Genomic DNA, 26,725 nt, shown 5'->3' with positions numbered 1-26,725 from the left:
CGTTCGCGAAATCTAGGCGCCCAGTGACTCAGTTCTGAGACCACGTCCTGTCATCGGAGCCTTGATAAGCCGTGCAAATCAACATTCCTGACGCGGATGCCGGAGAAACCGATGCAGCCAGCTGCATCTGATCATCAAACATCTAATATCAAAGGGCCTGCAGACAGGACCACCAGCAGCGCAGCAGCAGCAAGTCCGGCTGACGGGAGGCCGATGGGGGGGCATACTCGCTTGCCGACTCGGCGAATTCACGGCATATTCAAACGGCGCGCCTAACCGGAAAACGCATGACGTCACTTCCGTGCGGTGCAGGAGTCGTTTCTGTGTGGGAGCGGCTCGTGCACCGCGCGGCGCAGCAGTCTCTGCCTTTTTTATTTGAGGCGCGTTTCATTTTCCATGGTTTCATCGGTAGCCACTCGTTTCAGGTAGTTTCAGCCTCCGAGTCTAATTTTTGCGCGGATAACAGCTTCACAGCTGACATGGCGAAGGCTCGGACGCCGGAAGAAAAGGAGGCGTTTTTTACTTATGTGAGATACTTGCAGTCTGTTGCTGAAGTGAAAGAGATGAAGGCAAAAGTACAGAACGCCAAGGAAAGAAAAGCGGTAAGTTCGCGCTTCGGGGGCACACCTTGTTACTTACCGTGACTTTCTTGTGGCCTGTTAAAGCTAGCTGTCGCGGTCTCTCAGCGTACTTGCTTCCCAGCGTATTCGCTTCCCTGCTGTGTCAAGTGCAGTGAATTTGGCCGCCGTCTCTTGCAAAGTTATGTAGAGGCCAACCAAGTCAAAGAAACAAAATCAATTGATCAAATCGGCTGTACAATTTGTTAGCAACGGGACACAAATTGAATGTTGCGGTTCGAAATGGTCGCGCCAATCGGTGCAAAATTTTTCATTTTGCCCCCCAATGGAACGCTTGCAGTCCAGTTGGTTGTACTGCTAATAACTGGAAGCCCGTTGGAAATTGAATGTGGTTATAAGTCCAGTTGTTATATTGAGCATTTGAATCTGACGTTGTTATGGGACCACTTTGAGGTAGGACCATTCTAATAGCTCCTCATTGCGTGCCCAACTGGTATTGCCAGTTCGAGCTTCATCCTCATTGCGTATCAGATTCTGAGATGCATGTGCGGTCATTTTGACCATATGATTAATCGAGAGTTTCGTGTTGATATATATAAGCGGGGGCTAGTTAAGGAGCAAAAATAGTGGCTGGTTCTAATCAGTATTAGTCAGTTTCAATTCGAAGTCAAAGAAATTAGCAAGGCTGTAAAACTGAGAAGTAGTTAAAAGAATTTTTTGTCATAGCGTGTGTCCTCAGATAGGGATATCTTTGTGCTTTGGCATAGTCAGTGGAAAGCAGCATTAATTTCAATGCGTTATAATCTGTAATAAAAATTACCTATTTGTTGTGAAAACTTGGCATTGCTTATTAGGCCAGAATGAACAGCCATGGTGAGTGCGATTATATTTAACAAAACAAGGATGATCTTATGGAAGTCGTTTTTTAAAAAATTTGCATGCGTAGGTGTGTAATATTCTTTAATGTCAAGTCATGCAGTCGGATTACATGGTTTCAGACATTGGGTTCATGACGAAAACAGTGCGCCACGTTAATTCACTAAGTGAAGCAACCTTTCCATCAGTGCGGCTCTTTCATTCCAAGTTCTGAATGGTTCTGTCGCTAGCAGGCTGTTTTGACAAAGCCTTCTGCTGCCAACGTTACTTCGGTTTTGTGCTTGCATCTTACTTGTTTTGCCTTGCCACCATTAGCTCACTTTTTCGCAAACATGTGTGCTTTTGTCGGTGACCATGCTTTGCCTGAAATGTAGAGTTTCAACAGAACAAAATTTTGTTATGTACAAAGTGTATGGAAGACAAAAAGCATTTTTTTTGTATTTCACCGCACATAGAAAGAGATGGAGGAAGTAGTACAAAAAACCGCAGCGGCACTGTTATTTGTCTCACCGCTTTGTCTTTTGTATCTGAGTGCTGTTTCCCTTGCAAGTACTGTGTGCACACTAGCCCAAGTCTTTGCTGTATCTCCTTGAGCAGCGTCTGTACCATCTGAATTACAGGCCTTGACACAGGAATGTATTGGCACGATATACGAAACTCTGACCAAGGCAAAGCAGCTGAAATGCCAAGCAGTTTTTCTCAAAGAGATGAAGGCCCGGAAAGGTGATCTGGAGAACATGGTACGTAGCCTCCTCTTCCTGAATTACTTGGCACTGGTTACCCTTAGTTCTTTTGTGCCTGATGTAAGGTGAAAGGTTTGGGCCAGTTGGCATTTGCCATTGAGCAATCAGTTGGCACTGCAATACAGACAAATAGAGATGGGAGCACGAGTACTGCTTTGAACACTTCTCAAAGTGCGAGGAACTGGAGTAATTTGTCTTAAAAGCATAATTGCAATGCCACAACACAATTTAAAACAGTGTATTTAACTGACCTTGATTTTACCAAAGCTAATAACCTAAAGCAGTTCCCTTACACAAGGCGATTTGCAGCATTTATTTATTTACTTAAAGGGACACTAAAGTAAAACAATGAATTGGCCTAAATTGATAATTTTTACTCGGAAAGCTCTAATGTCGTTAATTTAACCACCATAGTTTTAACAATAGAGCAGAAAATCAAAGTCAAAGTGTTGTTTTTAAATTTCGCGCTGTAATCTCCACCTGTGACGTCACGGATTTCAAAGTGCATTTTTGATATTTTGGCGATGTTGGCCCAACCAAATTAACTAAAACATTGCATGTTAAGTCTCTGGCCCCCTCAGAGGACAATATACTTCATTTTTACCGATTAGAAGTGATGTACATTCTAGTAGGCGCTGTCAAAATCTATGACGTCATGGCCATTGGTGCGGGAACTTGCATTTTCTTTTTGCGCTTTTTCTCACGTACTATAAGCGCCTCCTCACAGTACGCGTGTCGATTTTGCTATTGTGAAAGAGTAATTTACTAATACAAGAAAAATCTGTTTTCTCTTTAGTGTCCCTTATTAAAAATACTTTGAGAGCCTGAAGGTGCTGCAGAAAGGAGTGGGAGAATAATTAGTTATACATGCAGTTGGAAAAAAACTCCCAAAAAATCAAGGCATTTTGTAAGACGATCTTAAACTCATAGTGAACCGTTGTGCTAGCATAAGTGACGGGAACATGTTTCTAGGTGACGCTTTTTCTAGGAACAAAAGAGTTGTTGCACAGTTTTGACCGAGCATTAATGAAAACCAGCAGATATGAAGCCAAAGAAAGTATAGGGGACGTTAACTGTACTGTTTTAAATGTACTGTAGATGTGAGGAAAGTAGACGAAAAGACAACTTGCTGCCGGCAGGGACTGACCCTGCAACTTTCGGATTACGCGCCTGATACTCTTGTCAATTGAGCTACAGTGGCGGTCGTCCCCTCGTCCACGTTGCGGGGTATTTATGTGCAAGCAAAGCCTGGGAGTGTTAGTCAGCGCTGCTCGCAGCCATGATGGCGAGTGTGGAACAATATGGTAGGCCTATCTAGTTGCAATAATTCGTCTTTTATGATGTGTAACAAAGAGAATGAAATAGGACTTCCTTCAAATGGTTGTTGTAATGATATATCTTGCGAGAAAACTAAAAGGGCCCTGCAACACTTTTTCAGTATGGTTAAGAAACGCTGCTGATCGGTAGTCAAGGCTCAAGAACATGTGAGCCTAACATTACAGCGCAGCACACAGCCTGGAATTCACAATTAATCCTCAAAGTCAGCTAGAAATCGCTTATGCTTAACTTGAGAAATAATGCCATAAACCCATAATTTGATAAGATGAAACATGCGTCTCAATCCCGAATGGCTTCGAGAGTTTAAAAGGGATTGGCATGAGCAGGATCTCCTATGGTGCATGCGTACTCTAATTCAGAATGTACCGAGGTTTTGCAGAGTGCTAACTTCAGAGATGGTGGGGCAGTGAAAAAATTTGGAAGCTGATAACGAAACAAACAGTTAGCATTATTCGTTGCATATTCGACAACATATTCCACGAAAGCATAAGAAAAACAGGAACACAAATGTAGTTATACTAGTTGAAATTGTAATGGAATATTGAGGGAGTAACTATGTGGAGAGTGGGTAGTGGTGTGGCGAGGAACTCGCATGCTCTTACATTTAGTTTTATTAAGTGTCATGAGCCATTCATTGGACCATTGAAATAACTTATATAGATTGCGTCTCAAGTTGAGATAATCTGTATGGTTGGCAACTTACTTACCGAAGACCACATGTGACTGGAACCACCTTCCTGCTAGTCTTGTTTCCATCATAGTCCATAGTTCAAGCGCTCGTTGTTTGCATTTTTTTGTCATTGTATGCACCGTGTAGCGAGTCACTTTGTATCGTGTAGTTTTTGTGTTGCCAATATTTTTTGTTATATTCTGCTTTAGAATTTGTATAACTTGCCGCTCCTCTGCAGCCAACTCCTTTTACAATGCGCTTGTGTCTGAGGGTATTGGAGACTGAAGTAACTAGAAAAATAAGTGTTCTGTGGGGTTGGCCGGTACACCATAAGAACACTGTAAAACAGTGTGACAATGGACAAGTCCTGTGCTGCGTTCCCTTACTCATCCTGTGTCACACTGTGTTATAGTCTTCTTAGAAGAATAAGAATGGGGTATTTCAGACTGAAGTAACTAGAGAATGGGATGGAGTGAATTTGGCTCCATAATATATGAAGTGCATGAACAGTAGATGAAGACACAAAGAACACAGCACTCTGTATGTCTTTGTCTGCAGTTAGTGCTCCTCATATATTACGGATCCATACCAACTTGTCCAGTTTTTGGCTTTCTTTTGCATTTGGCAGATATTATCAGGTCGTGAAGGGTGGTTTACCGGTATCCCTGAAGAGAAAAGTACACAACAGCTGCACCTTACAGACAGTTGCCTGTGAAGGAGAGATTTAAGGCTTACGCAAAGGGCTTGACTCAAACTGAAGATGGAGCGAGCCATGGAAAGTGATAAGTTCGATGTTAAGGTACAAGAAGAGAGCAGAGTTGGTCAGGGAACAAACGTGTTTTAAAGACACCTTAGTCGAAATAGAGAAGAAATGGGTATGTCCGGGACTTGTAGTGAGAAGCCAAGGTAACCGCTGGCCACTAAGAGTAACAGAGTGGATTTCAAGAGAAGGTGGCAGATGGACACAGACAGTTAGCAGGGATAACATGGCTGCAGCAAGCAGAGGACTGGGTTAATGGGAGAAGCATAGGAGATGCCTTTGCCTTTCACTGGGTATAGTGAGGCTGATGATGTGCTTCGAATGAGAAAAGAAACTGAACTATGAAATGAACAGGTAATAAAAGGCAATTATGATAAAATTTGCCCTAAAGGAGCACTGACACCAAAATTTTGCATCTTGTTTTTTCTGTTGCGATAAGTAGTTAATGACCCACTTATCACAGCTGGAAAGCTCGTTTGCTCGAGCGCACCACCGTTAATTATTTGGAGACGGTTTTATAGCACCCAGTCACAGTTTCGGTTTCAGAGAGCACCGAGGGAGGCGGGACCCAGAGTGGCTGCTATGTAAACATAGCTGGCTGCATGAGCACACAAAACCGCGTGCACATGAGCACCGCGCCGGCAACTCTTTTCAACGAATGTTTCCTGGGTGCTGCTAGAATGCCCTCTGAGACGTAAATATGCGTGACCCCCCAAGATGCACTGCCAAGGCACCTTTGTACTCCCGTGCAAGTCTCCCCTTCTTTCCGTTGGAAAGGTCTGTTAGGAGAGAGTGGGAGAGAGCGCCTGCGACAATCGTGGCAGCCAACGCAAACTCGTGACGCAGGTGGTGGTTGGTTGTTTACAAGAACACCAAAGGCGCGTTTCGCGTGTAGTAGCGCGACGCGCACTTTAAACGTGATTTTAAATATGTTCTAGGCTATATTATCTGTTAATATTTCGTAGATTATGCGTGTGTCCACACAAATTGATCCTACAGGTTATCTTGCCTTCGAAATTTTGTGTCAGTGCTCCTTTAACAGGAATGAACTAGTTTAGTCGCCTTGGAATTATCATCACACCTTGTTGTCTTCAACTTTGCTATGCTCCACAATGGGTGCTAGATGTAACTGTGTAACGGCCAAATTACTGTGCTGTCAATTTCCTCACCATTCAGTGTCATGGCCTTGGGGCATCTACAAATTTTAAAGTTCGCAGGTTAGAAGATATTACTATCTAAAAATTTGTGTTTTCAACCCGTTGATGGGAATGAGTTTGATCTCTGAAAAGAATGAGTGCCAGACTTCTCCTGCTTGAATGCCATTGTCATAACGACATGTCTGAATCTACCTAGCAGTAGCTGTTATACTATGTTCATAATTTTCATACCAGAAACGTTATTGAAACTCACTATGTTAAGCTGTTCTTTTCTTCAGAATATGGAGTGGTCCTTTACCAATGAATGGTTTGTAGGCGAAGGCATTTTAATTAGAAGGGTAGGATACATCATAGAGAGTTTCATCATGGGCAAGGCCTTCAAGCAGGAATATGTGTTCTTTGTGCTCATTCCGGAGAAGTCATTGCCTTACAGTATGACATCGACGTCATGCTGCATCTCATTTGACCTTTTCTTTGTAATGCGAAACTTGGCATGGTGGATATAGCACTATTTCCAGCAGATGACACAGCCATGCTTTGACTTCCTTGTTCGGCTAATAAGCTGGCTTGCCGTGGCTGCACTCCATAGGGGCATTGAGACTGAGTGTGATGCTTTATTCAAGATGTCCACGACTTTATCTTTGTCATCATGTCATAGTAATTGCAACAAGTCGATGCTACGTCCAGCATTTCGGGTGCAACTGAAGTACTGTATTAAATTTTAGCATGGTTCCCAGTCTTTATGCTTATTAAATGACTCTTTTTTGATGTTGATTAATGTTAAGTGGAATTGTGGCTTAGGAAACAATTTTTTTTAAGCGAGTTAGTTTGTAACTTATGAGGACACAACAGGAGGGCAGAAAAAAACGATTAAACAAGTAACGCAGAACTGGTGGAAGCACCAGTCCTGTCTCATTGCCTTCACAATTCTTCTGCACTTCTTTTTCATCCTCGAAGTGTAGTACGGTTGCTTTGAAAGTTTGCACGGATGCCCTTTAAACATTCTTTTTTCATATATATTTAGATAGAAGCTGCATGTTAAAGAAGATATTTAGAAATCATGGTGCAGTTCATGCCTGTGGGATTTGTTTTGCACGTGTGTTTGTAGAGTGTGCAGCCGTTAGTAAGCATTTTAGTTGTATCTTCAGAATCTGCAAATGAAACGAAAAAAAAGAAAGCTAGTATCTCGGCAAACAAAGCGAGTTCATTGCCTTTGGCATCACTGCTCACACGCTTTGTCGTTTTATTGACGTTACAGAATCTGCACGGCAACATTGGCCAGGTGATTACAAGTGTAGCCGAACAGAACAAGAAGCACACAGAAGCTGGCTATGTGGCGATCAGAACTGTCGAGCCTCTTGATAAAGGCAAGTCTTCCTCTTGCCTACTGTGTTTCGGCATCACATGCTCAGTACCATACGCATGCGTGCATATATGTATGTGTATGCAGGGTGTTTTCTTCAAATCAAATAGTGCAAAAATAAGAATACAATATATATATATGATAGTATTTCAATATTGAACAGCTGCCCTGCCACGGTGGTCTAGTGGTTATGGCACTCAACTGCTGACCCGAAGGTCGCGGGATCGAATCCCGGCCGCGGCGGCTGCATTTTCGATGGAGGCGAAAATGTTTGAGGCCTATGTACTTAGATTTAGGTGCATGTTAAAGAACTCCAGGTGGTCGAAATTTCCGGAGCCCTCCACTACGGCGTCTCTCATAATCATATCGTGGTTTTGAGACGTTAAACCCCAGATATTATTATTATTATTAATATTGAACAGCTGCTTTTACAATGCTCACAATTTGATCGCAATTTCAGCATTATTCGCGAATGGGACAAATATGACCACCATTCACTGTAATAGTCTAGCTGTTAGAGTGAAGTAAATTCTGTGCTGTACAAGCTGATATATTTTGTGCTCGTACTAACTATGCCCACGAGGATGAAAATTATTGTGCATGAAATTAGCATTTGCTTTTGTGCTGTTAACATATAGAAATATGAAGTATTAGAAAAATACCATTTGTATTTATGAACAGCAGCTATTTGACTTGAAGACAGAATCATAAGGTAGCCAGTTAATTCAGGATTCAATATTTTGTGGATCTCGCACCATAATAAGTATTTAAGAGGAAAGCAATCAAGATAATGAAAATAAATTGCGATCGAAGTAAGCGGAGGTCCTCATTGTTTGACATGCTCGGCTTGCCGTTCACCTTGTTGCGTCATGCTGCGTCGCTCTTCAGTTACCAATGGGCAACCTTCATAATGATACACAAGCCAAAGTGATGCCGTAACATGCTCTACTGTAGTGCACCGCTTCTGCTGTGACTACAGCTTCCCAGACATTACGCAGAACCTGTGAGCTTGATCGTGACAATCTCTGCGGTTAGGCAGCAACCGTGCAGTGCCAAAAAATCATGGGGAGATTTTCGTGCTAGGGATTGCTTTGCATCCACTGAGCATGAGGGTTGTACGTGACCTTATGCTGTGCTACCACGTCTGCGCTACTTTTGCGAAATCCTTGACCCTTTCACTGCCAATTGCGAGATAACTCGGCCGACCACACACGCCCTGCCAATCCAGAGTATACTCGTTTTGCCTCCCTGCCACTCGTGAGACAACTCATGTAAAAGAAAACGATGCTCATGTGTCCCGCCGTCTATGGAGGGAACATATAAAGATATATGACTCGTAGCAGAATTTTCGACAACAGATGGTGTGCATGCTTTCACATTAGCGTTGGTTCGCGTCTCATTGCCAGCGCTTCAGCAATACAGCCATGGCGAGTCAGTGTGCCATGTGCACGCGCTATTTGACAGACAAAGAAATTCAGGAGGTGTTGATTAATTTGGACTCCAAATAAAATGGATAAGTGGTGGCTCAGCCACTCTGAATTAATGACTAATTATAATTTACTAATTAGTTCATTGCTTGTAATTTTCTTGTATTGATTGATTTGCTTGTAATCAGCGGTACTTTTCATTTGTCAAGATAATCCCCAATAAAAATGTTTACATGTCCTGAAGAGCACTTTACTGCATTGCTAACACAAAAGTTCCACATAACATGCAAAAAAAAACGGAAAGGAGCGCAGAGCGGTGCCTAAAGAAACCCGGCAGTGAAAGGGCTAAAAGGCTTACAAATTCCACTTCAGTCTACAGTTTTGCAAGTGTTGCCATACGTTTTTCAAGCACATCCTGTTTGAAAGAAACGGTATAAAACTCTTGAAAGATGGTGCAGAGTGAGGTCACGGACGTAATGTAATGTAATGGATGGATAGATAGATAGATAGATAGACGGACGGACGGACGGACGGACGGACGGACGGACGGACGGACGGACGGACGGACGGACGACGGACGGACGGACGGACGGACGGACGGACGGACGGACGGACGGACGGACGGACGGACGGACGGACGGACGGACGGACGGACGGACGGACGGACGGACGGACGGACGGACGGACGGACGGACGGACGGACGGACGGACGGACGGACGGACGGACGGACGGACGGACGGACGGACGGACGGACGGACGGACGGACGGACGGACGGACGGACGGACGGACGGACGGACGGACGGACGGACGGACGGACGGACGGACGGACGGACACGCTCAAAGTCGCAGAAGTTTGCTAAGAAATGCTTCGCATTAAAAAAAATTGTGATGGCACCCATTCCTCCCTATTGTGGCTGTGCAATAAACGATGCAAACCATAGTGTATCTGCTTTGAATAAGTTTGTTTAGAAAACTTGCCAAGGGGGCAGTAGCAAAGCCACTGTTAAGGTCACTGCAATGTAAGAATGTTTTGTCATATGTCACTGTTTCCTGTTTGAAGTTTGCTGCTGCTTGAGTGCTACAAAAAGATTCGTGTGATCCTCCCTTTCGCTGTTGTTGCACTTGCTGGATTTGCATTAATGTTCATGTTCAGAGGTTAGCACATGTAATGCTCTCTAAAGGCTGTTAAGAAATTTTATTTATTTATTTACAATACTGCTAATTCTGAACCGAGAGCATAGAAGGTGCATGGGCAATACAAAGTGTTACGATGTCTTACAGAATGTTGCTTGGTCACCGAGCTTCCAAAGACAGGAGTCAAAGACCTTCGAAGCGAAGAATAATTAGATTGAAGCAGCTACCGGTGCTCCAGTTTTCCAAAATTGTTGATGTAATGCATACTATAGTACTAGTGAGACTATAAATGCAGAACTCTGTTGTAGTAGGCCTTTAAGGGTTGATGATCACTGTGGTGAAAGGTGACCGTGCACCCATGCGTTCTGTGAAAACTGTAGCAACTGTACTGCCCTTTGCTGCTTTAGCTTTCTCGCTTTGTGCAGGTAGGCACACATGCGCGTCACAAGTAATGATACTTACTGTTATATACTATTATTTTTCTACATGTATTTGATGCAAATATATGTGTTTTCAGCAGGTTACAGACAGATTGCATTATGTTGTACACTTGTTGCAGTGTCTCCTGTAGAAAGAAATTTTAAACGTCTGGGCATGGCGTGGTAAATCAGGGTTGCCAGGTTGAAAACAAAAAATAGCCAGAAAATAGCCACAATGTAGCCAACTTAAGTGAAAGGCCAAAAATGTTGCCAAAAGTAGCCACGTGAGTGTGAAAATAACTGCGTCATTTTTATTTGTATGACAAAAGCCTTTCGTTGGAAATGTAAATAAGTACACAATGAATACTTTAAAATCACAATTCTTCATATTCAAGCTTAAGTTGACTACCTTAGCGATCATTTTGTGTAGGATGACGGAAGTTTCTTGAGCTGTTGCAAAAATGACACTCTGTTCACGCGTACTGCGCGAGATTTTCTTAAGAGCACCAGAAGTAACAGTCTTGCAGTGATAATAAAAAGGAGTGTGACATTAGTGTGCCCAAATCTGTTGATGTGATTAAGGTATAAATTGTAGTCACTTTTGCTATCATTTCTGGAATGATGACCAAGTCCGAGCACGAAATTTCCGGAGCCCTCCACTATGGCGTCCCTCATAAGCATATTGTGGTTCTTGCACCTAAAAACCCCAGACATCATTATTACAGTTGAACCCATTTATAAGACACACTGTTGTGAGAGAGAACACGTTATAAGAGACACCACTGTGCCCAACATCGAAATAGGGGTTCATCAGATAATGTAAATGCGGTACCCTGCTTATAAGAGACACCTCATGTAAGGGACAAGAACTGCTCCCAGGTGCATGGCTCTTACAAAGGGGTTCAGTTGTATTATAGAAGTCCAAGTAGTCAATATTCTTGAACACTAACCTGTACCTAATCTTAGGGAATAACGCAAGCAGGTAGACGGATACCGAATTTTTAAATGTTGACAAGCGCAGAGCACTTTTGATTGTCCTCTTCACTTCCAATTACAGTTTGAAGTTGTGTACAGCAGCATTGATGGGAGGCCTGTAGCCAGGGTGGGCCCCACCCCCCCTTGGAATTTTGATGGAGGGGCCTGCTTTAGTGAAAATAAATAAAGAAAATAGGTGTTTTTCTCAAATAGTCAAGGTTTTCAGCAAGTGCCCCCCCCCCCTTCTGAAAAAAATTCCTTGCTGCGGGCCTGATAGGTGGTCTGTGAAATGATGCCCCATGCATCAGTTGTTCCCGAGTCCCGGCCACATGCACAAAAGCCTTCGCTTTTGTGTAATACAAGTGCATTATTCTATTTTAGGAGCTGGTAACATGCCTTTGCCACTGTGTTTTGACAGTGCATACTCGAATGCCATTTGCTGTGACGTTACCACATATTCATAATTTGGGTAAAATCGAGGGAACAAGAAAGGTAGCCAGAATGTAGCTAATTAGCCAAGACGTCTTTTCTTGTGCCACCAGCCTAAGAAAGTAGCCAATTGGTGCAAACTAGCCAAACCTGGCAATCCTGTGGTAAATGAGCAACGTTTTGAAATAGGAAGGGTACATTTTACACTATACAGGCATTGCAGAGGAGACTTCGTAACACAAATTTTAGTTTCAATTCGCTGCTAATGCTGACAGGAATATTAAATGTATATGCTGACTTAGTAAGAAATCTGCATATTCTTTCGTTCACCCCACTGTCACATAAGACGAATTGCTATAAAAAAATAAGTATAAAATAACAAGATTTTCCCAGCAGTGGTAGGTTTTAAACTTACGACCACATGCTCATAAGACTAGTGTCTTACTCACTGCAGAAGGTGAACATATCTCAACCGCATGAATGCGTTGTACCGGCAATATAAAATGTATGTAGAAGGATGCCTTCTGTAAAGGTGCTGTTGAAATATTTCCTGATGGTGGCATAAAGACCCTCCCTAGGGCGATACGAAATGCTGACATCAAGGATCAAACACATTAGAAAAATTCCGACATTGTGAAGATTTAATGTCAGACACTTGACTTCCCATTCCGGACGCTGACAAACACTAGAAAGAAGGTGAAAGACTCTATGCTGATGCCACCCGGCAGCAACATTCCAGGGAAGACCACAGTCATAGTTTCTTAAAAGAAAAGTCTATGGACATAACTCAGAGCAAGTGTAGAAAATGCAAGGCATACGACACGGGATGTCATCTGGAACAAAGAGTGCACTACTCACCTCAACACAGCATCATACGATGTCGAAACAGCCGGGGATTAGCAGCAAGCACTTATGCATCACTTAGACAGCTCCCAAGAGAGACTCTGCATCAAGTTTCTTTAATAGACACATTGTTTCAGATGATCAAAGATCTTAAAATCGATTACATAAATATCTACATACCACAGCAAGACAGAAGTCATTGAATAAATTGTGGCTTTGTTTTCCTGTTTCATAATGCCCACAGCAACACATTTAGATTCTGACTTTTTTTCTGTATGCAATTCGAAAGAGGAACAACTTGCCGAGGTCTGCTGTCGTATTTGATGTCCGTGCTTCTGAGCATGGTGCAGACATGCATTGCCATAAATGTCATGTGTCCTCTTGATGTATTGTTTTTATTTTTAGCTCTGCCTTTATGAGTTCTTATTTTTATTTTGTTGCCCTCTCTGAAATGATTCTCAACATTTTGTTGACAGCACAGTTTCTCACAGTGATACATAGAGGGAAATGGGTCACCACCCTCTACGCGGTTTTTCTCCTGGCGCACTGTGCCGTTATGGTAATGACTGTATATCCCCTTCAGGCACGAATTATGATGCACTGTCTGCAGATTTGTCAAATTTGTATGTCTTGATTACAAGGCACTCAGTATTACATTCCAAGAAAGAAATAAAGGAATTTGTTGTTTTGTGTGTGTTTCAGTAATTAATCTTAATTAGTGTGTAATTAAATATTTAATTCTTCAATCAGTCAGCTTCAGTCATTGCATAAAAAGAATCAAATATTAGGCCTGAAATGCATGCACAGATTGTTTTTTGGTTGTATTTGTTTTGAGCAAAAAAGAAAAAGCTCTTGACGTTGGTCTTGGAAAGTGGTGCACCGAACGATTGTCGTTCAAGGTAGTGTCTAATAAGGCGGCAATAGGAGCTAGTTAGTATGTCTTCATGCTTGTGATGCGCTGCCGGAGGACACGGACCAGAGAAAACGAGGAAAACATCACCCTGTGTTGTTTTCCTCGTTTTCTCTGATCCGTGTCCTCGGGCAGCGCATCACAAGCATGTAGTGTCTACAGCATAGTGATACTCTGCAGCAATGCGCAGCACAATGAAGTTAAATGACCACTAGTTGTCGACTCGAGAAGCCTGCACGAATGTGCACACTGCATTTCAAGCCATTTGAAGAAACACACGGTGTGTGACGAGCTTCCAAAGTTAATGTTTACAATTGTACACACCGCCGCTGAAGGGGATATGTAGTATGTGTCTGTGAGGCTTGTTTTGGCTGGCATTAATTGAGGCTTGGCTTAAAATGGGGATGCAGCCTCACAAATAAAGGTTCATGAAAACAAAACCTTTATAAACTGATCTCGTTCACCCGTATAATATTTAAAATAAGTGTACAGACATGCACTGCATAAGCAAACTGCAAAAGGAAGAAACAGAGTGAATGCTGACTTTGTCATCTGTGTTTTAATTTTAGCAGACAGTCGCTACTATTTACATTTCATAAAATTGCACATGAAAGTAGAACCTGTCAAAAGAAAACTTGTTTCAATGTAAGGCCAGGAAAAAAAGCTGATTAAGTGCTGATTCAGCACAATAAGGATTCATACTACAGTTTAACAGTGCACCACAACAAAACAACTGGACTGTCTGTCATTCTTCACCTTTCAGTCCAGTTGTTTTGTTGTGGTGCGCTGTTACACCTAATATGAACCGACACCAACTCACCCAAGTTGCCGTCTTATTGCAATAATGATTGTGATGCAAGCCATACCTCTAGGAAGATTTATCTTTTAGGCGTTTGGGCACTTCCTGAACGATGCTAATCAAAATCTGACACGTTCCATCAATCCCATGCATACAGCGACATCGCAGTGCTAGTTTTCCCTCTAGGTAACTGCATGAAATCCTACGGATGACAGTATCCAACGAACACAAACCAGTCAGACATATGGATAGACTAACAGATGCACTTTGTCCAGGGGTGTCATTTTAGAGGCATTGTCGTCAGTGATTTGCTTAGCACTTTCAAGTGACTCGTGTGTTTCGTCATTGCAGAGACCTTGCACTCAAAAATGAGTGCATCGAATGCACAGTCTGAGCGGCACCGCGAGCTGTCCCTTGATAAGGCACAGATGAAGATCATTCCTGCAGTTCACAGAGGCCTACAGGATTTGAAAAGGTGCGAAAACGTTGCACTTCTTTTGCAACCTGTGTTTTGGAGTATACTATGCTCTGTCCAGACTGGCACTTAAGGCGCCTAAAGGAGGAAAGGCATTTTTCGAAATGCTCCTCAAAATGCAGACATTGTAGACTATGTTATTCTGTCCACTGCATGGTTATAGTATATCAGAAAACGAGCTGTTTAACAGGCGAGGCTCTGGAACTGATACGGTGAAGCTGATGAGTCCAGTTGTTTTTTCTTTGCCTTTCCCTTCCCGAGTCTTTTGCTGCCATATCTGTACCCTCAGGTGTAGAATTTCATGGCTTTGTGCATTCGTTTTTCAGCTGTGCATACCATGTTTTGTAAGCAAAATCTTTCCACTGTGCTCCACAGTTGTTATCGATGTCACTGCATGGCCATTACCTTTACTAGCGGGGAGGCAGCTCTTTCTGAATTGCGCACAACTAGGGGTGAGTGAATATTCGAAAATTGCAAACAATGAATTGAATATGAATAGCCTTCTAGTCAATTCGGTGTTGAAATCGAATAGGGCGTATTTGAAGTACTGAGTATTTTAAAAAAATTTTTCACTAATTTTCACACTGGAGGGAAAAGCTTAAAGGAATGAAATGTCGGAACAGGGAGAAGTCTATTTTTTGTCTTCTAACTATTCACAGTTTATTCACAAAACACCCACAGGCTCCAGCAGGAGTAATGTGTGAGGGGGGGGATTATACAGTGTATAAGATCACATAAGTGGAAGCATTAAAACGAATACATGTTATGCTCCATAAAACTATAAAATAACGTTATATAAGTGTTAGCGAGAGCAAACGTGACATACAACTAATAAGCAGAATGCAGAGATACTCAATTGTAAGAGTAAATCACTTAAGTACAACAAATTATACAGTAGTTAGCGAGGAGCATGTATATGATTTAATGGAAAGTAGAAGCCACTGTTGCAGCGATGGCGTAGTGGGTAGAACATCAGCTTCGCATGCAAGAGGTCCGTGGTTCGAATCCCGGTGCCGGACAATTCCCAACCGGATTAAAAAAAAAAAAAAATCCGCGTGATGATGGAATTGTGTAAAAAGGCCTGGGGTGCAGCCTCACTGGCGACCACAGCCAGCAATGCACTCCCTCACCAGAGCAGGATTGGCCACCCTGGTGTAGTACTTGGCCACTACCTCCCACACGAATACACCAATTAACCCTCGGCCCTCAGTCCCCAGCGGCTGCGAAGCAACTGACCAAGGCGGCGGTCAGACCTGCGACGCAGCAGAGGGTGCTAAGAATCTCTGGGTCCGGACAGGCCGTCATTGGAATCTGAACTTGGCTACATATAACGCTAGAACTTTATCTAGTGAGGCGAGTCTAGCTGTACTATTCGAGGAATTAGAGGGTGTTAAATGGGATGTAATAGGGCTCAGTGAGGTTAGAAGGCCACAGGAGGCTTATACAGTGCTGAAGAACGGACACGTCCTATGCTATCGTGGCTTAGCTGACAGAAGAGAACTAGGAGTGGGGTTCCTTATTCATAAAATATAGCTGGCAATATAGAGGAATACTATAGCATTAATGAGAGGGTGTTATGTATCTTGATTAAGTTTAATAAGAGGTACAGGATGAAGGTGATACAGGCCTATGCGCCTACATCCAGCCATGATGATCAACTGGTTGAACGCTTCTACGAAGACGTAGAATCAGCAATGAGTAAGGTAAAGACACAGTATACTGTACTGATGGGCGACTTTAATGCAAAAGTAGGCAAGAAGCAGGCTGGAGATCATGCAGTTGGGGAATATGGCATCGGCTCTAGAAATGCCAGAGGGGAGTTACTAGTAGAGTTCGCAGAACGCAATAATTTACGGATCTTGAACACCTTCTACAGAAAACGGACTACTCGTAAGTGGACGTGAAGGAGTCCTAATGGCGAAACTAAAAATGAAATAGACTTCATAATGTGCGACCACCCGGGCATTATACAGGATGTGGAAGTAGTTAACAAGATCCGATGCAGTGACCATAGAATGGTAAGATCTAGAATTCAACTAGACGTGAGGAAGGAACGGCAGAAACTGATACGCAGGAAGCCGATTAATGAACTAGCTCTGAGAGGGAAAGTTGAGGAATTCAGAGTTTCACTTCAGAATAGGTAGGCGGCTTTAACCGAGGAAACCGACCTTAGCGTTGACGCAATGAATGATAATCTGACTAGTATCATCAAGGAGTGTGCAGTGGAAGTCGGGGGTACAGTCGTTAGACAGGACACTGGTAAGCTATCCCAAGAGACGAAAAACCTCATTAAGAAACGTCAAGCTATGAAAGCCTCAAATGCAACAGACAAAATAGAGCTGGCGGAGCTTTCGAAGTTGATCAATAGGCGTAAAGTAGCCGACATAAGAAAGTATAATATGGAGAGAATTGAGCATGCTCTAAAGAACGGAAGAAGCCTCAAAGCTACGAAGACAAAACTGTGCATAGGCAAAAATCAAATGTATGCGTTAAGGGACACGGATGGGAAGGTAACAACCAATATGGATAGAATAGTTGAGATAGCGGAAGAGTTCTACAGAGATCTGTACAGCAGCCGAGACAGTCAGGATGATAACGTAAGAAGCAGTAATATCCCAGAGGAATCTGACATCCCACCAGTATTAACAGGAGAAGTAAAGAAAGCCCTAAAGGGAATGCAAAGAGGCAAAGCCGCTGGTGAGGATCAGGTAACATCAGACCTGTTGAAAGACGGTGGAGAGATTATGTTAGAGAAACTGGCCACCCTGTATACGAAGTGTCTCTCGACAGGGAGGATACCAGAATCTTGGAAGAATGCCAACATCATCTTGATCCATAAGAAAGGGGACGTCAAGGACCTGAAAATTACAGGCCCATCAGCTTACTGTCCGTTGTCTACAAGCTATTCACAAAAGTAATTACTAACAGAATTAATACGACATTAGAGTTTAATCAACCAAGGGACCAGGCAGGATTTCGTACAGGCTTCTCAACAATAGACCATATTCATACTATCAATCAGGTGATAGAGAAATGCGCGGAATACAACCAACCCCTATACATAGCCTTCATAGATTACGAGAAGGCATTTGATTCGGTGGAGACATCAGCAGTCATGCAAGCACTGCGGAATCAGGGCATCGACGAAGCCTATATAAACATAATGGAAGAAATCTACAGCGCATCCACAGCCACTATAGTCCTCCATAAAGAAAGCGACAGAATCCCAATAAAGAAGGGCGTACGACAGGGAGACACGATCTCTCCAATGCTATTCACCGCGTGTTTACAGGAGGTTTTCAAGCCCTAGATTGGGAAGAATTAGGGATAAGAGTTAATGGAGAGTATCTCAGTAACCTGCGCTTCGCTGATGACATTGCATTGATGAGTAACGCGGGAGACGAATTACAGCTCATGATTACTGAACTGGATACGGAAAGTAGAAGAGTAGGTCTGAAAATTAATATGCATAAAACTAAAGTAATGTGGAACAATCTTGGCAGAGAACAGCGCTTCGCGATAGGTGGCGAGACGCTGGAAGTTGTAAAGGAGTACGTCTACTTAGGACAGGTAGTAACCGCGGAGCCGAACCATGAGAGTGAAATAACTAGAAGAATAAGGATGGGATGGGGCTCATTCGGCAAGCATTATCAAATCATGAATGGTAGTCTACCACTATCTCTCAAGAGGAAGGTATATAACAGCTGCATCTTACCGGTACTTACCTACGGAGCAGAAACCTGGAGACTTACAAAGAGGGTTCAACTTAAATTGAGGATGACGCAGCGAGCGATGGAAAGGAAAATGATAGGTGTAACCTTAAGAGACAGGAAGAGAGCAGAGTGGGTCAGGGAACAAACGGGGGTTAAGGATGTCATAGTTGAAATTAAGAAGAAGAAATGGATATGGGCCGGCCACGTAGCACGTCGGCAGGATAACGGGTGGTCATTAAGGGTAACTGACTGGATTCCAAGAGAGGGCAAACGCGTGAGGGGAAGACAGAAAATTAGGTGGGTAGATGAGATTAAGAAGTTTGCAGGTATAACGTGGCAACAGAAAGCACAGGACCGGGTTGATTGGCGGAACATGGGAGAGGCCTTTGCCCTGCAGTGGGCGTAGACAGGCTGATGATGATGATGATGAGAAGCCACTAGTCATGAAAAAAGGTAGTCACTTTGTGACGAAACAATATAGGGTCATTATAGGGTCAATACAGGGTCATTATCGAATTACAGAGATGTATGTAGCACAGGTTGGCACAGGACTGTCGACGCTGTATAGACCACTGGATGAGGGCATTTTTTTAGAACTTAAAGGTTTCTAAAGGAAAAATGTCATAAATCATATGTCATATTTTTGAGGGCTTGGCACAAGAATTTTAGTACGAAGAATTTGTTGGTTGGGTTTTCGGCAATACATCAGAACCACCTTTCAAAAGCTCTTGCATATACATTTACATGAACAAATGCAAGTGTCCCGTTTCGATAAAGTTTTGTTGCAGAATCAATATATTCAACACCGGTGTTAAGGCTCTTTTGTGCAAAGGCCCACGGTATGATAGTTGGTTTATCAGTTGTCTGTATCATTACATTTTTAGCTGTATGTGTGGTATTCGATTCGACATTGTCGCCAGCTTTTGAATGAAAGAAACATCAAAATTAAGTAAAGTACCACCTAGAATACTTTAAGAGCAAAAGTATGGGATCAAGGGCTCATTTCTGTTAGACACAACTTAATAAAGGCAGCAGACAGTGAAGGCATAGGAGGCGAGGAAGGCATAGCAGGCATTATTTGTAGTGTTTAATGGTAGTGTAGTACTTCTGACATAAATGGAAAGAAATTAAAGTGGACAAAAAAACAAGTTACTGCTGGTATAAACCAAATCTACATCCTTTGGATCCCACCTACTTCAATGGTCTACCAATTGAGCTACATCAGCATTTGTTCCTCCATCCACTTTCTTGGGTATTTCTGCGTGTGTATTTCTTGGAAGTGTTAGCCAGCGCCACTCATAGTCATGGTGGCAAGTATAGGACACTCTTTGCCAACTGGAGTCATGTAGCACATGGTCTGTTTACGAGGTGGCGACTGACCAATAAACCCATGCATGCTACCTAAAGGCTCTAGGTCTTCCTGGATGAGACCCTCGCCATGGCAAAACGAAAGTAGGGGAGTGGATAAAGGGCTGCTGTGTTCCAACCTACAGTCACAAAATATTTCAAAGGCTCCAGTCACTGCTGTACGAGCTCACCTTAGTTTACATAACCATGGCAATCTTTGTCATTTAAAAGTAATCGTAATGTTCTCTTGTTAATGTCTGAAACCATTCACTTCAAATAAAATTTTATGGAAATCAAGGGCTGTTTTAAAAATGGTTGCCTTGCTATTCAAGTAGTATTCGTATTCGACTCGTCATCACTGTTCAATTCGTATTATATTTTGGTTCTAAAATTCACTATTCGCACACCTGTAGTCACAACACACCAAATTAATGGAAAGAAACAAAAATAAATGTTACAGTGTATGGCCTTGCGTATTCTTTCTCCCCAGTTAAGAGTGGTGGCACCAAATCTTGACGCTATAAAAAGCCTGCTGAAGGCTTCCTCTGTATGCAAGGACACTCAGCAGAAAGTGTTGGGCACAGCAAACGTTTAGAATATATTTTAATTCGCTTCCAAAGTGTGCCTAAATGCTCATTCTCGTGATTGAGACCCTTCGCTAGCGTGACTGACACCGACGCCACTGTGTTGGAAGCGTGACGAAAGTTTGAATGACGTCAGACCACATTAGAGTGACATGCAATGAGCGGTGACCCACAGCTCCATTGCACCAGGCAAGCCGAGAGATGGAAACAACTGTGATCGTATAGTGGTTAGTACCTTGCGTTGTGGCCAGCCGAGAGAGGCTGCGAACTAGACTAATTTTTTTTTTGAGCTTGTTGCCAAAGTAGCCAAACTTGCTTGCATTTTGCAAAGTGCTTTGCATCGTCACATGAACCTGCGAGGGTGACATTAGAAAAGTTTACTTCGTTTGCATACTTCTTTGCTTTAGCATACCGGGTTGCTGTAGCTGTAAATGTGAGAGGCTGGATAGGTGGGGCCACCTGGTGGCGCTGAGATGAACCAGGCAAGCACAGAACGGCTGTTGCAGAAACCTAATGCATTCTACTTTTCTTCTGGTGTACATTCTCTCCAGTGGAGTAGTTCCGAATGCGTTGTCTATTTAAACATTTTTTCGCTACGATCACTCAGTGAAAACAAAGGAACGCACCTATAGTTGCCGTTGCACAAAGCGTCACAAGATGTCGATGCCATTGTCCGGTAACCCAGTAGTACTCTGGAAACATCTCTGCGTGTACCGGAATACTGTACATGCTAGTTCCCTATTAGAGAATTTTAGCGGGTGCTAAAGGCATCCGGACAGTTGCTTGCGTGTGTGTGCGAGAGCAGACGATGCAGCACTGCGTGCATCGCAGCAGTTTATGCGCGCTGCCTGCGTGACGTATTCAAGCGTACATAAGGCGAACTGCTTGACACATGTTTTTCATTTCACTTGTGAACAAGGCTCCTCTGTGGGAGCCGAAACGTCCTTTTCTGTGTGTTTTAATTTTCACTTTGGTTGGCGCAGTGCCTTGAGGTTTTTTACCTTCACCATTGAGGGCCCGCATATTCAAGCTTCCTACTGTGACATCACTGTCCAACTCGGTTTCCAGAAACCAAAACCGAAAGGCGTTCACATAAATGAGGCGGTATTAAATTATTTGGCGAGAATACATGAATGTTGGAGCGTGTATCATACTTCCTGGAACAATGAGAAACGTTTGCAACAAAAAATGTGCAAGCGACGAGCTTGATTACACCACCACTTTGAACACCAAAAATTAGCTGATCTTTCAGTCTGGTCAGCTCCATAATTTTCTTTGTTTGTATGACTTGCCAGTTCACCTCAGACGTAAGACATTCACCGTGAAGACCTGAAGGGACACAAACACAAGTACAGTTATTTGCATGCCTGCCAACTGTTGCGATTTGCCCAGGAGACTCCTGGTTTCTGGCCACTCCTTCCAATTATATAAGAGTGGGCATAAATCTACCTATACATAGATGGCCTCAACCCAGTAAAAAAAAAACATGACTAAGAAGCAAATTCAAGTAATGCAGCACAGCTGCATTATAATAGATATCGTGAGCTAGACAGCCAGCCAAAATCCGATTTCAATTGATGCCATTTGAGTGCAGGATATGTATGCAAATGATGATGGACTGTCTGCAAATATGTCAGATCTCTATGACATTATTCCAAGGCACTCAGTATTGTATATATATATATTTAAAAAGGGGTTATATGTTTTGTGAAAGTCTCAGTAATTTATATTAATTAGCATTTAAATAGGAATCGGCTTATTCTGCAGAAAGTCACACTCTATGTTTTTGTTATTAGGATCAGATGAAGGCCTCAAAATGCATGTGAATTTTGTTTTTCGGTTGTATTGATTCCGAGCAAAGAAAAATTATACTTTTGATACTGCTCCTGGAACGCAACATATCGGACTACCCATTGAACATTGTAGCGCCTTCAGTAATGTGATTGACCGCAATCATGTGTAGCACATTGAGGTTAAGCGAAGACACATTGACTATGCAGGAGGTTCAATTCAACATATGCACAATATCTTGCTCTTTCTGGGCCATTAATCAAAATCTGGCAAAGACGAGTTGCATCCGCATGTGGGGACACTGCGCCTGAGAGGGACAGGCCCTAACACGTGTTTCACATAACTGAGGAGGAGAAAGCATTATGGCACGCTGCCTGCCTTGGTAATGTGATGCTCTGTGAAGCCTCATTGGCGTGTTAGCTAAACACATTTGGGCATCTTCATGTACTGGCGTTGCTTTATAGCTTTGCCTGCACTGAATGCGCTGTTTGATAGGAGTATCAGATGTTGGGCCGACATTGGTATTTTGCCTTCACTCGTGTTGCCCGACACTCCCGCTTAGTCTTAACTTCCTTGATGTTTCACATGCAAGCGATGGCACTGTACCGGTTGTGGAAGCTGAGCAACACTGTGACTTGCAGAAGCGGTTGTGTTTTACATGCACTGCTTCTGTAAGCTACTGCAGCTTTCGAGCGATGCCGCTGCTGCAGTGTGCAGTGCTGCTCGCAGAAAGTGCCCATTGCCTGTGGACTTCAGTGTTCTCCAAAAGCTGTGCCTGATTTCATGAATCATGATGCTTTGGAAATATTGAAATCAGCCACTGGCTGTGCCTGTCCCTTGAATTATATGGTTTGCTGAGAGGAGAGCAAGCGATTTTTGGTTGCCTGTGAAACGAAATTGCCGATCACCTGGTGCGTGGTGTGCTGCTATAGCTGCCACGCATTTTCACAGGAGCCTTGACTACTCTTCGGAAGCATTTTCTGAGTATGTTCAAAAAGTGTTGCAGGGACGCTTTAATGTAACCATTTGATATCAAGACTAATCTCATAGGCTAGACTGATTACAGGTGCAAGCCGGGAAAAAAAATTCTCTCAGCCCCACCCCCCACAGTGAACCTAAGAGAGGGATCTTTATGTTAACTTGCCTTTTCATTTCTTTGCCAACAAGCAAACCCCCACCCCTTCCCCCTCTCTAAATACACAATTTCAGTAGGGATGGGCGAATAGTAAATTTGAGGTTCGAAGCGAATAGTAATTTGGTCGAATAATTTCGAATCGAATAGTTCGAATAGTACTCACCACATATTATTAAGAAAAATTAGCATTTTCGTCATGACCCTTGCACAATATTTTTAAGAAGTGGAACTAGGTATGAGAGAATGTAACTTTTTTGGTTTGAAATGAAGTGGATGAAACCTTGAATACTATAAAAATTTGAATAGCAGTAGGGTACAAGTTATAAGTGGTACAATATGTTAAAATTTAAAAATTACTAGACTTAGCGTATGTAAGCTTACAGTAAAACCTCGGCGATATGATCACGGCTCGTACGAATTTCGGGGTGATACCAATTTTTCTGTGGTCCCGGACAAGGCCCATTAGCCTGGCAATGTATTGGAGTACAGTTGTGCGAACCGATTTGCACCCCGCGACGTTTGATACGAACGCACGCTAGCGCACAGGTACGAACAGGTGCTGCCGGCACTGTCGCGGAAGACCCGGCAATCACGCGCGGGCGCGGGCATGCGCGCCCGCGCTACCATCAGGCCTTAGGCCCTTCGCGTTTAGAATTACAGATTGACGTTGACGGTCGACGCATTTTTTTCTTTTTTCCGACGCGTTGTACGCGGTGCTCTGTGCTCGATGCAGCAGCGTTCTTTGTACTGTGTTACACGGGTCTAGCGCACTGCACGGGCCGGATTTTACGGCCCGGGCCGGCCCGGGCCCGCTTTATGAAGCCCGAGCCCAGCCCGGCCCGTGGTTCCAAGCGCGGGCCCGGCTCGGCCGGGCGTACATGACCGACCCAGCCCGAGCCCGGCCCGGCCCGGGCGTACTTGACCGTACCCAGCTCGAGCCCGGCCCGGGCCCGATCGTTCCAAGCCCGGGCCCGGGCGTTCGTTACTAAACTAATCCAGGCGCGCTTTTTCATGACCAGGCCCGACCCGGGCCCGCTAGAGGATATTAGTTGATGATTATTAATGATGCGTGCGCTTTGTAGCGGGCGATGGACGGAACCTCCGGTGTACATGCATTGACATGTTGCTTTGCCCAGGTGGTAGTCAGCGGTTAAGGTGTTTCGCTCTAAGTCCTAGGAGCGGGTTCAATTCCCAACGGCCACGGCGCCGCAATTTGGTGGGGGCGAAATGCAAGAACACCCGTGTATATACGTATCTTTAGGTGCACGTTAGAGAACTCAAGGTGGTCGAAATTGATCCGGTGCCACTACGGCGTGCCGCGTAATCATATCGTGATTTTGGCACGTAATACCAAGGAATAAATGAAATTATCGTATGTGTCAACCTCGAATAAAAGACCGAAATCTTTATGCCTCCCATGGGAAACAACCGTGATCTGGCCCATTGTTAGTGCTACGTGTCACTTCAGCTTGGCACAGTAATACCTTAGACCATGGAATGCATAACATTCGCGTGTGCTCGAAGGCCCGACTTACCCCTTTTAATGAGCGGGTCCGAGTCCGGCCCGGCCCGCAGCCTCAAGCCCGGCCCAGGCCCGCGGCTTCAAGCCCGGGCCCGGCCCGGGCCCGCACTTTCAAGCCCGAGCCCAGCCGGGCCCGCCGGAAAACGCTTCGGACGGCCCGGCCCGCGGGCCGGGCTGGGCCCGGGCTTTCGGGCCGGCCCGGGCCCGTGCAGTGCTCCACACGTGCCTGCCACGTCGATGCAAGCCATGTACCCGCAATCAGACGTTCTATGAAACAAGACTGAAACTTGGGCTGCGGGTCCGTCATGAAGTCCCATTAAAGACGGACGTAGACCCCAAGAGACGAAGCGGACAGTCTTGGCGAAGGAGCTTGGCCTCTATCGTGTGCAAAGCGCTTCTTAAGTCACTTTCGCCGCAGTATCCTGGTGTCATGCAGAAAAGCGTAGTAAGATTAGGAAGGGGCTACTAGCGGTCACGGGGCACAACACATCTCGTTCATTAATTACACACGCGCGCATGCACCGTATATTTACGAGTACAGGTATGATACGCTGACGTCTAAAAACTTTACTGGCAATCATTCAGAGCTGTTCATGACGTCGCTGGGGCCCTGAGAAGCACTAAATCAAAACGTATGCCAACTTTCTTTTGTCGCTTACTAATTTTTCGTTTTCTGGTGATACGAATTTCGGATGATACGAATATTTTTGGTAACCCCGCGCGATTCGTATCACCGAGGTTTGCTGTATAGGCTATTAAACTTAAACAAATATATATATATATATTATATATAATATATATATTATAATATATATATATATCTATATATATATATATATATATATATTATACATTTAACGTTGAAGTGTGGCTTCGCGGCAGTGCAGATTTTCCCTGGATGGGTGGTTTCACGGCACAGCAACCAGACGCTGCGTGAAACCATCTTTACAGGGAGTTATGTGCGGTGAAATATATACCATATTCGTTCATTTCGAATACTTCGAAATTTCGAATAATCTAAATTCGTATCGCCCATTCCTAAATTTCAGTCAAAGTAAAAGAAAAGAAAAACCGCTCCTGACATGTCAGCCAAACTCGTACGTGCGTACGCAATAATATTCAACAGTTCTGCAAAGTTGTGCATGATGGTGTTCGAGAAGCACAGGTAACCGAGACAGTAAACCTGGTGAAAGTGTGTGTGGTTTATTGCTTCGAATGAAAACAATGAAGAAATGTGCAGACTACATAGACAGCAAGTCTACTACATGGTAGCGACACAATTGAATGAAGGAAGAAAACACACAATGGCAGACCGGGCAGATGTGGGGTCTTGTGACATGCTGTGTGTGCTTTCGCTCGTGCGTGTGCGCCCAAAGTAGAATGTATGTAGGCCAGTGGTTGCAGATGTAAACGTTGCTTTCAGAAGCCACGTGCAAATTTTCTTTATCTGTATCTCTTATCTTTAGGATTCAAGAACTGAAGAGAGAAATCGCAGAGGCCTGTGATAAACTGGAGTTCCTAAAATCGGTACAGCACCTGCTGGGAGATGACGCTTCAGACTCTCAGTACAGCAGTGCCGAGGAGCTTGAAGGTTATGACGTGTCATCAAGCGAGGACACAAGTGAAGTCAGTCATTAAGAACCTTTGTAAATTAAATGCATAATAAAGATGGTTTATATCTGGAGTAGCGCTGTGTGTCTAAGTGTATTAATGTGCCTGTAGGGTTAAAGGGACC

General features: G+C 43.7%; 1 protein-coding gene across 1 annotated transcript; it reads left to right on the top strand.

Annotated features, from left to right (window-relative positions):
• Positions 1-319: 319 nt before the first annotated feature.
• LOC119395716 (uncharacterized) lies at positions 320-26,673 on the top strand. The gene is made up of 5 exons (XM_037662727.2): positions 320-602; positions 2,075-2,194; positions 7,381-7,489; positions 14,775-14,898; positions 26,457-26,673. Exons 1-5 carry the CDS (start codon positions 480-482, stop codon positions 26,626-26,628), a joined length of 648 nt encoding a protein of 215 aa, XP_037518655.1. The 5' UTR covers positions 320-479; the 3' UTR covers positions 26,629-26,673.
• The last annotated feature ends 52 nt before the right edge of the window (positions 26,674-26,725 follow it).

The sequence above is a fragment of the Rhipicephalus sanguineus genome, chromosome 6, assembly GCF_013339695.2.
Source record: "Rhipicephalus sanguineus isolate Rsan-2018 chromosome 6, BIME_Rsan_1.4, whole genome shotgun sequence".
NCBI classification, from domain to species: domain Eukaryota; kingdom Metazoa; phylum Arthropoda; class Arachnida; order Ixodida; family Ixodidae; genus Rhipicephalus; species Rhipicephalus sanguineus.
The sequence above is the reverse complement of the archived record's forward strand: the minus strand, read 5'-3'. Positions and strand labels throughout refer to the sequence as shown.